The sequence below is a fragment of the Sapajus apella genome, unplaced genomic scaffold (assembly GCF_009761245.1).
Source record: "Sapajus apella isolate SASKATOON/1434 unplaced genomic scaffold, GSC_monkey_1.0 scaffold45, whole genome shotgun sequence".
Classification (NCBI taxonomy): Eukaryota; Metazoa; Chordata; class Mammalia; order Primates; family Cebidae; genus Sapajus; species Sapajus apella.
The window spans coordinates 11039899-11051298 of NW_022436985.1; the positions used below are offsets into that span (position 1 = coordinate 11039899).

At 36.1% G+C, this 11400-nt stretch overlaps 1 protein-coding gene across 9 annotated transcripts in view; it reads right to left on the reverse strand.

The window, feature by feature from the left end:
* The window catches only part of PTPN13 (protein tyrosine phosphatase non-receptor type 13), a 208489-nt gene that overhangs the window by 30887 nt on the left and 166202 nt on the right, over positions 1-11400 (reverse strand). For all 9 annotated transcript variants that reach the window (XM_032239688.1, XM_032239695.1, XM_032239689.1 and 6 more), the window contains 7 exons: positions 10001-10215; positions 9790-9888; positions 7579-7943; positions 6116-6299; positions 4555-4713; positions 3890-4061; positions 3591-3801 (listed from right to left, as the gene is read on the reverse strand). In XM_032239688.1, the coding sequence (XP_032095579.1) occupies positions 3591-3801; positions 3890-4061; positions 4555-4713; positions 6116-6299; positions 7579-7943; positions 9790-9888; positions 10001-10215 (1405 nt within the window). The remainder of the gene's footprint in view (positions 1-3590; positions 3802-3889; positions 4062-4554; positions 4714-6115; positions 6300-7578; positions 7944-9789; positions 9889-10000; positions 10216-11400) is intronic.

Sequence of the window (11400 nt, forward strand, 5' to 3'; positions counted from 1 at the left end):
AAAAGAGACTTAGACTCCCACACAATAATAGTGGGAGACTTCAACATCAATATTAGACAGATCAATGAGACGGAAAATCAACAATGATATCCAGGATTTGAACTCAGATCCGGAACAAGTAAACTTAACTAACATTTATAGAATTCTCCACTTTAAATACACAAAATATACACTCTTATCAGGACCACATCACATCTATTTACAGGTTTAAATGAAATATTGGTTGGCTGCTTGTTTGTTATTTTCTTCCCTCATTTTTTTTTTATGTCTCTATTATTAAGCACAATTACAGGCATACCCATTTTTAGGCTGCATTCTAGCCCGGGCAATAAAGAAACACCCCCGTTCACTCTCCCTCTTCTTTCTCTTTCTTCCTCTCCTTCATTTTTTTTTTAATTCTATTTTTTTTTTTTTTTTTTTTTAAAAAAAAAATAAATAGAAGATTAGTACGTAATCTTACTGTTGCTGATAATTGAGGGAAAAGGGGAGTTGCCTAAAGGTATACAGTATTGGAAGAGACAATATACCTCAGATTCTGAGCACCCCTGTATGTTCTTTCTGACTACCCCCAAAATGCAAGGTCCTGACCTCTTTTTATCTGAGCCATTTCTCAAGGCTGTATCTGTAGTGAGCAACCATGAAGGATGTGGTAACTTCTCTCCCCCAACAAAAAAAACAGGCTTTCTTACAGACTGCTATAAAATGGTGGGTTCCCAAGGCTCTTCTTGTAGCATTCCTCTTCTATAATACAACCCATTGCATGTGTACAAATCCACAGGTCCACATGTTATTTTGATGGGACTTGGAAGACATGCGGAATTGACACAAATGCCATGCTCATGCTGCTTGCTATGCATTAGTAATAGTCTTTTATCTCTGATTCAGGAGTTTTACGTCTTCTGCCAGCATCCATGTAACAAAGACAGGCTAGCTTATTAGCTTGCAAGTATAGTAAAATCCCAAACCCTTTTAGTTCCCTTTAAGGAAGGAGGCCATAAACCAAGGAGTATGAGGAGTCTCTACAAGGTGGACATACAGATAATTGTCTCACAAATATACATCCCTCCTTTATTGCTACCCTATGGACTTTAATAAAAGAGGACAGACACACAACAATGAAGACAGAGCTAGAAGAATGAAAGAGAAAGTAATTGTGACTACCATGACTGCATTTTTAGTGACTATAGCTAAGTAGAAAGACAAAAGAAAATGACTTCAAGGTAGGGCTGAAGAGTGCTCTACTAATTTTGAGGCAAAATATTCAGTTTGACCTAAGCTTAGCAAAAATGTTAATTTTCACAAAAATACTTTCAGGTTGTTTGAAGACTTTCCTCCCCCACTAATTAACATTCAACTAGACCTATGAAAACGATTGTATGCCAATCCAATTTTAGACATATATGAAGGAATCAAGTCAAAGATTATGTTCAAGGGGGAATAAGGTACACAATCTAATTTACAGGATCAGAAGGAACAAATTAGTTTATTGTCAATGATTTAACAAGTTCCCATATTTTAAAAGAAATAATTCACAAACAAAAATGTGAATTTTCCCTTTATATAACTTAAGTCTGTAATCTAGAAAGTCTGGATTCCTGTAAATTGTGGTAGGCAGAATAATCTCCTTCCAAGATGTTTATGTTCTAAAGATTCTGTTCTAATCCTCCGAACCTCTGAAGATGTTACTATTCACATGGCAAAATAAACTGTAGATATGATTAGGTTCAGATTTTGATATGGGGAGGTTATTTTGGATAATCTGGGTGGGCCTGTTATAATCACAGGGGTCCTAATAAGTGAAAGAGGGAGGCAAGAAAGTCTGAGTCAGAGAAAGAGACGTGGCAGCAGAAGCAGAGGGTGCTGCAGTTGCTGACTTCGAAGATGGAAGTGGGCCGTAAACGAAGGCATTTGAGGAGTCTTATTTGAAGGTGGAAAATAGATTTTCTCCTGGGACATACAGAAGGAATGCAGCCCTGCTGACACTTTGATTTTACCACAGTAAGACCCATTTTGTATTTCAGACCTTCAGAGCTATTAAAATAATAAACTTGTGTTGTTTTAAGCCACTAAACTTATGGTAGTTTTTTACAGCAGTAATAGGAAAGGAATACATTTTCTCAATCTACTTCCATTATAAGTGAAAGAAAAGTTGCTATTAGCATTTTTTATAATGTGTAACTGTTATAAGGTACATGTAGTAGTTCTACACCTCATGGGTAGCAGGCATGAGGTTCCAGTAGGATCAATCCTATCCCAGCTCTGGCAATGAGCCAGGACTGGCTTAAGTCAATCAATACCAATGGTCCCCAACTTATGATGGTTCAGCTTTATGACACTGTAAAAGTGACATGCATTTGGTAGAAACCATACTTTGAATACCCGTACAATCATCCTGTGTTTCATTTTCAGTACGGTATTCAAAAAATTACATGAGATATTCGCTACTTTATTATAAAATAAGCTTTATGTTAGATAATTTTGTCTAACTATAGGATAATGTAATATAAGTAATGTAAAACTCTTTATGGTAGGATAGGCTAGGCTAATAAGCTGTGATGTTTGGTAGGTTGGGAATTTTAAATGAGGCTTTGATTTATGATATTTTCAATTTACCATGGGTTTATAGGGATGTAACCCCACTGTATGAGGAGCATCTGTATATTCTTATCCCTTGCTTCCAACTTAGAGATTGACCTTAATTTAGGCATAATGCAACTGGCACACAGTATTTGCTTGAATAGTAGTGAGTGGTGAGATTTCTGTTTGAAGATTGCTCTAGGTAATATGATGTGGTATGTAGGTGGAAAGTATGAAAATGATTCAGTCATTTGATTATCATAAAGGAACTGATACAGGGAGTAGAGAATAACTAAAAATAGCAAAGAAATTAAGCTAGAGACCTGATTAGATTTTACCTGATGACTACCTCATTTCTGGACTTTTAGAAGTCCAATATAAACCAATAAATCCTTGGCCATGCACAGTGTCTCACACCTGTAATCCCAGCATTTTGGGAGGTGGAGATGGGTGGATTATCTGAGGTCAGGAGTTTGAGACCAGCCTGGCCAACATGATAAAACCCCATCTCTACTAAAAATATAAAAATTAGCGGGGTGTGGTGGTGGGTGCTTGTAATCCCAGCTACTTGGGAGGCTGAGGCAGGAGAATCACTTGAACCTGGGGGGGCGGAGGTTGTAGTGAGCCAAGATCACACCACCACACCCTAGCCTGGGCAACAAGAATGAAACTCTGTCTCAAAAAAAAAAAAAAAAAAAAAAAACAAAAAAACAAACAAACAAAAAAACCCCCAATAAATTCCTTTAATTGAGATGTATTTTCTACTACTTGCAAGTGAAAACATCCTAACTGATAAATGTGGTAACCATTTTATTGAGTGCAGACATGTATCCAAACACTATTGACTTAGTGTTTTCAAAATTGCCTATCAAGAAGTCTGTTTTAAATTAATTCCTGGCAATTAGTCTATTAATTACTAATTCAGTAATATATTCTCTGAGAATGTAAGTATAATCAATGACCTGAAATGCACACACATGCACAATCAAAACTCATAAATAATTGCAGAGTACCTTGTTGCTTTCAGTACCACTGAAGGGAGGGACATGTCCAGTGCTCTGTTAACTTCCTCCAAGGTCATTCCTTGTGTGCTGACTCCGTTCACATAATGGATAACATCCAATAGCTGGAGATTACCCTCAACGGCTGCAACAGACCTTGGATTAATATCACTAATATATACTACTTGGTAAAGGCTGTCATGACCTCCAGATAAGGAAAAACCTTGAAAAAATATAAAATATTTCTCGGTCATAAGAGTACTTAATCTAATCAAGAAAATCATATTGTACAAAGTTTGACTTTTCATTACCCAACTCCTCTTTGTTGCATGTGAGTGTTATGTCAGGCAGCAAATGAGGCAAAATTGGTATTCTGGGTAATTCCAGAAGTCGTCCAATAACTAATTTGACTGTTTTGGATGCAGCTCGGAGTAGATTAACTGCATCTGTGTGAGTCATATTTGTAACATCTGTATCATTAACCTACAAAAACAAGAAAGGGGCAAATGATCACAAGTTTTAGAACAGAGAAGCTAAATTGCCAAGAAAATGTAATAATCTCCCTAATTTGTAATATGTATTAGCTAGTAAAAGATTCACAATAGTGATCTCGAATTTATTGGTAATTCCCTTTATTATGGAAATCATAGGCCATTACAATGAAATAATATTAAATTCCTAACAAATACATCATTATTTTGCTAATCTAGGAAATTCATCCTCTTAGTAATTTAAACATCCTGTCCCTGAGACCTGAGATAGCTTGCTTTATGCCTTAACTAAGATTAATGGGACTTTCAAATTAAAACGAATTTCCCAAACTGTTAACGATATAAAGGTCTTTACTTCGAAGTGGTAGAGATAGAAAACATAAACCAAACAGAGAAATGCAGTATTACAATAATTCAACCTTCTTTTTCTGGCTTGCTGTTTGGCTACATTTACACAAACACTCCATTCCTCTTAAATGTCTCACCTTTATGAGCCGGTCCCCAGGTTTTAGTCTTCCATCACTTTTAGCTGGATCCTGTATGACATCATGAACATAACAACCAATTCTCTGATTGCCTTTGGTTACTGTAAAACCCAGGCTTCCTTTTTCTGATTTAATTAGGGTAATGAGGAGTTCTACTTCCTAAGGGAAGAAAACAGTAATACTTTTAGGTTGTTTACTCTGCACTAAAAACAAACAGAAAGATGCCTGTTATTTCCCTTGATTAACAGGGGAGAAAGTCAAACCTTAAAAGGTTATTTAACTTGCCCAAGTGAAGAAGTCAAGTCTATCTGACTCTAGACAGACTGTCCCCCAACTACATCCCACATAGAAGTTAAGTACAACATTATGTGTTTGTCTAGAGACAGCAGAGACAGAATTTATTCATGCTTTCATTCTTGTATTTTCAGGATAAATAAGGACACAATCGTGGTTATTCTTTGAGAATAATTTTTGGAGGAAAGGTTCAGAAAAAGAATGATTTTTGGAGGAAAGTTTCAGAAAAAATTTTCACACATTTCTAAACAACCAAGATAGATGCAAAGAGCCACAAAAAAGCTTTTTATTTTTTTTTGGTAAAAATATGAAGTCTTTTGGTGGGTATCACAATCTCATTAATTTTGTTGTATAAACAAAATATACTTTTAAAAGATTTCAAATGAGACATATAGGTTGTTTACAAGAGTGAAATATTTCTAAGAAAAATTAAAGATTAATTTTACTCCATTGCTAAGAATGAAACTGAGGATGTAGATGTTGCACAACCCTCATCTCCAATACACACATGCACAATTATAGGCAAAAAAAAAGTACCTCGAAAGTTAGCTCCAAAATGTTAACAGTTTTGGGGTGATAAGATTACAGTGGCTTTAATCTTCTTTTTCTCTGTTTTTTCATATTTTTTACAATAAACATTTATTACTTGGCTAATAAAGCAGTATTTAAAAAGGCTAACTTTCAATCAATGTAAAAGATGTTATACTTGGAAACTGTTTTCCAAATCTTACTTGTAGGTTTAGAAGTTCTAGGACTATTGTTACAATGTAAGGATTCCATTTCGGCACACAAAAAAAGTGTGAAGGAGAAAAAAAATACATTCAAACTTGGTTAAAAATTAAATAGGTAACTCTTCAGAATTTGAGAAGCAGACAAAAATAATATTTACTAAGGGTCTACTCTGTGGCAGATACTATACTAGGTGCTTTACATGTTATTTCATTTAATCTTCACCACAATCCTGTCAGGTTACTTAATCCATTTTATAGCCAAAGCTACCAAGACTCAGAAGAATTAAGTGATGGGTCCATAGGAGACTGCCAAATTGTAGCAAGTCAGTGGTAGAGTCAGGATTTATACTCAGGTCTTTTTGTCTTGTTTCCTAATTTCTCAGCATAGAAACATACCAGGTATGTTATCCATTTATTAGACACAGATAGGAAGCTATTCTAAAAGATAGTTTTTCCCTGAAGGGAAACTGCATGACTATACCTTCTTTAAAAAAATATGGATTTTTTTTTTTTTAAATATAGAGAAAACAACTTACCAGCTCAAAGTCTTCAAGGTGATTTTCCAAGTCATTTTTCAAAGGTGTCCAGTTTTCTTGTCTAGCTGGTTCAGAAATATGATGTATATGATATTTATCCATCGAATTAGAGGAAGCAGATTCTGATTGGGGTTGGTAATTCTGCCCAGGAGCCATATCCAGTGGTAGAGGGGAAGAAGGATTACTACAGAGACAAAGAAGTAAGACTATTTTCAAATATCTTTCATTGTCAATATGGTAAGTTTGTGCCAGGAAATGCTTAACAAACATTCATGTCTGATTTTGATTGAGATCCTAGTTACTTTTTGTCTGACTTTGGACTATGAATTTATTCCATATCTGTTAAATGCTAACATTAACAATAATTTATTCTCTGCCTAGGTTTTCTTTTTTTTCTTTTTTTTTTTTTTTGAGACAGGGTCTCACTCTGTTGCTCAGGCTGAAGTGCAGTGGTGAAATCTCAGTTCACTGCAGCCTCTGCCTCCCAGGGTCACGCGATTGTCCTGCCTTAGCCACCCAAGTAGCTGGGATTACAGGTGTGCACCATCATGCCCAGCTAATTTTTGTATTTTTAGTAGAGATGGGGTTTTGCCATGTTGCCCAGGCTGGGCTCGAACTTTTGAGCTCAAGCAACTCACCTGACACGGCCTCCCAAAGGGGTGGGATTACGGACATGAGCCATCATGCTCGGCCTAGGTTCTATTTTGATGAAACTCTTTAAGCTGCATAAAGTCAGCAAGATAGGTTAAACAGAATTATCTTGATTCCTAGTCGTTAATTCAAAGCTGAAGCTAATGTTATTCCTAGTTGTTAATTCAAAGCTGAAGCTAATGTTATCAGAATGTTAATATGTGTTTCAACATAATAAGGAAAAGAAGAAAGAAGAATAAAAGTCTGACTCCTGTGGTTATTTTGGATAAAATAGAAATAAAAAAAACTTGAACAAATATGGTTGGATGTGGATACATATAAACATATAACCAAACAGTAAAATGTATGAATAATTATTCGAGGTATTGATGTAGTCTCTCTCTTTGTATGCTTCTATGTTTTCAATCATTTCTTCTTTCCCCATCTTCTGTGTCTCACCTTTTGCAAACTCTCTGCCCTTATCTCCCCTCTATATTTCTGGTCCTTGGTCTCCTACTGTGTCACTACCTAAATAAGTCTCTTCTGTTTCTGGTTAAGTAGTATGATTAATGGTGAAATACAAATAACTTTCTCAGTTACTAGTAAATATGCTCAAGAGGGAAGGGATACTCAAACTGACTGACTAGAGAGCTTACTTGTTTGCTAACTAAAACTATCAGTCACAATAGCTAGACATCCAATAGAGTCATCCTCTGCCTAACCACTGTGAAGGTCACAGATACATACATTTCATTTTTAGAGAAATGCACGTTGCCGCTACTGCTACTAACAACAACCAGTTGCTTTGAGAGCTTCACATAATATTATGATACCTGTCCTCAAACTCTGTTTTTTTGGGAATTTTCTGAGGATGGTAAAACATGGTACAAATTGTATCTTCTTGACTCTTGGGTGCTTCATGATGACTCTGTGCCTGTGATACCATGTTGCTTAGAGTCTGATGCAAAGCTGAACTCCAGGTCGAATTTGGTATGTTTGCTGGAGCTGTCACTAAGTCATCTTCTCCACTCCCAGTGCTGTCACTGTAACTGTCTCTTCTGGATGGGGACTTGCACTGTTTCTTGCTTTTGTCAGACATTTCATTTTCGTCTGAGCTGGTGCTTTGCTCCACACATGATGGCTGAGAAGAGTCTTTACTGCTGTTTGGAAGTGCTTGTGCTGGAGACTGAAGTGGAGTCTGTAATGGACACATTTAAAGAGATCTGTGACCACCTATATGAATTTTAGAAGCATTTATTTGAAAATAAATCACTGAACAACTTTCTACTAAAATATGCATTGAATTTTCTAATAAAATTAATTTATGTTCACTAGAGAAAATAATATATAAATAACAGTTAATATTGTAAAATTTATACCTTAAGTTAGAACTAGAGTAATGTTATATATTGTGTTTTGTCTCATACTTTCAAAAATTAGACTTCTAGGATAAGTATTTTCCTAAATCCTTAAATATGCTTTAAAAGCAATTTTAATGCCTATATAATGGTGCAATGGATGACTATACGTTTAATTTATTTCAGCTTTCTCCCTTTTTTGAACATAGAGTTATTTCTAGCTTTTCATTATTAATAGAAATCCAGGACAACTTCTTTGTATGCAAATTTTTACTTGAGTTTCTATTACTTTGTAATTTTCTATACTGTCAGAATATAGGACATTTTTAGTAGCCTAATTAAGTAATTCCAAATTGTTTTCTAAAAACTGATACCAACTTATACACTCATCAAGAGAGTTCCATTCAGTTCTTCCTATATGGTGCCTCAAATCAATGTAGTCTTTTGAAATGCTATTTATAATGCAGCTTACAGAAATGTTATTTTCCTGTTAATGTCCTCCTAATACTTCCTCTTCCCCCAAAATAAGGACGAAAGCTTCTGGCACAGATAATCCTGCCTCTCATACCCAGGAGTCACCATTCACTGGTAGCAGGCTATTTTAAGTAGACAGGCCAAAAGCAGTCTTTCTTTAATGAGAATAGTATTCATCTATGCTTGTGTAACATTGAAATAGTGAAATGATGAACATAACTCCATTTTGTTTAAGAAGCCTTTATCCATTTCTGCACGTAGGCAAGGATAATTTTAGAGCACTGAAATAATATGCAAAAACAATAATCATGTAGTTTTAAAAACTAACTCTGGGATTAAGGAAGAAGTATGTAAACAATGAAATATGTTTTGTTAAACATTTATAGGAGCATTGTGACCTGACTAAGGATAAAGAAGTTCCCAACCTCTTCAAATCCTTGCTGGCAGCCAGATGTCTGTGGTCATCGGTCACCTCTTGATCCCAACCCCCTTCTCTTCCTCTTGCTCTTAACTTAAAACAAGCCTGAAATCCGTACTGACTTAAGGTGGTACTTTAGGATGACCATCTTCTCAGTTTGCTGGTTTTCCAAATAAACCTGCTTTTCTTCCTACCAACTCTCATCTCTTGTGTATGGCCTCTGAGCAGTGACCAGCTGAATCTAAATCTAGTTACATTCCGATTCCTATCTGTCAGTAAATAATTTGTAAGTCAGCATTTTGGATCTCTTAGCTATTCCTTGACATAAAAAAGGTAAATGGGTAAACACATCCCTTTATCTGTGACTTCTAGTGTTTTTTTTTTTTTTTTTTTAAAGGCTAAAATTCTGAAGAATTCTCATTTTAATCCAAACTAGCTCAGAATAAGACTGACTTACTCTTCCTTGTTTGGTTCAATGGAAAAATGGACAAAAGGTTTTTGTAACCATACTTTATGTATTATACTATTTCTATTTGTGCTTAGAAAACAAATTCCCCAAATCCTAGAATTGTAGAATTGGAAAGAGGAGAAGAGAAGGTGAATTGAATTACTTTATATTATCATACAAATATGGAATACATTCAAAGAAGTTGTCACACACAAGATAACACGCCTACCTAAAGAAGTAGCTAGGTATGAAGCCCAGGAGAACAATTCATGATGAAACCACTACAGCTGAATTAGTTGTGAAACTGATATTCTATAAAAATGTAAATTAGTTTCATAAGTCTCACCAAAAGAGCAGTATCAATTTCCGGTAGCACACCAGGTGGAGGTCTGCAGAGAAGCAAGAATACTTCTGGAGCAGTTCCTCTGAGAGCAGATATGACTTCCTGGGGGTACCATGAATGACAAATGAAGGTACAGTTAAACTAGCATTAGAAACCAGCCTGAAAGGCCCTTCATCTCATTAAAAATGCTATATTCCACATGCTAGGGGCTCACCTGCTGAGATAGTCCTTTCAAAGAGGCTCCATTCACTTTCAAGATAACATCTCCTACAACCATTTTCCCACTTTCTGCTGCTGGCTGTCCCGGAAAGAGTTTTTTAACTCTTACTATGCTGGCATTAATTTGCTCCGGTATAAGATTATCTTCTCGAGAAAAACTGAATCCTAGACCTGAGCTATTTTTAAGCAGTTTTACCTCAAATGTATTTTCTGGAGAAAAAGATATGAAAAAATTTAGATATTGTTAACATGCTGTGTTTACATATGAACATACAAACATATGTACTTCTAGACACATTTTAAAAAGCCTATTTTCTCATAATATTTATAGCTCTCTATATACTTATTGCACTCTTATAGTACACTCAAGCCATATCTTACAGTCTATTTCTATCATTAAGAAATTCTATCAACTAACTGCATGAACTAAGCTGTTTGATTAGGAAGGAGAGTTCTGAAAGTAGGATTCTGAGAATGAAATCATGCATCAAACTTGTGTGTTTTAAAGGACACTATGGTCAGGACAGTAGTTCATGCCTATAACCCCAGTACTTTGGGAGGGCGAAGTAGGAGGATGTCTTGAACCCAGGAGTTTGATACCAGTCTGGGCAACATAGTGAAATCCAATCTCTACAGAAACAAAACACAGTATGATAACAGATAAAAAAAAAAGGGGAAATTCCACAGAAGGCCAGGTATGGGAGAAATTCAGGTACACAGTGTGAGAAGGATGAAAAGAAGAGTAAAATAAATGTTAGAGGAGGTTATGTGGAAATAAACTGACATTGTAATATTCTAGGGAGGTGTAATTTAACTCAGATGAATCACAATGATGTTTCAATAAATTTCTTATCAGCAAAATAACCAGAAATAACCAGAAAACAATTTAAAAACATATTTAAAGTCCTTGCTCATGGTTGGTTTGGGTGGTAAAAAAATTCCAAATCTATTTAAAGAAAGACTGATGGGGCCGGTCATGAGGGCTCATGCCTGTAATTCCAGCACTTTGGGAGGTTGAAGAGGGTGGATCACCTGAGGTCAGGAGATCGAGACCAGCCTGGCTTATGTGGTGAAACCCTGTCTCTACTAATAATACAAAAATTACTGCCGGGCGCGGTGGCTCAAGCCTGTAATCCCAGCACTTTGGGAGGACGAGGCGGGTAGATCATGAGGTCAAGAGATCGAGACCATCCTGGTCAACATGGTGAAACCCCATCTCTACTAAAAATACAAAAACATTAGCTGGGCATGGTGGCACGTGCCTGTAATCCCAGCTACTCAGGAGGTTAAGGCAGGAGAATTGCCTGAACCCAGGATGTGGAGGTTGCGGTGAGCCGAGATCGCACCATTGCACTCCAGCCTGGGTAACAAGAATGAAACTCCATCTCAAAAAAA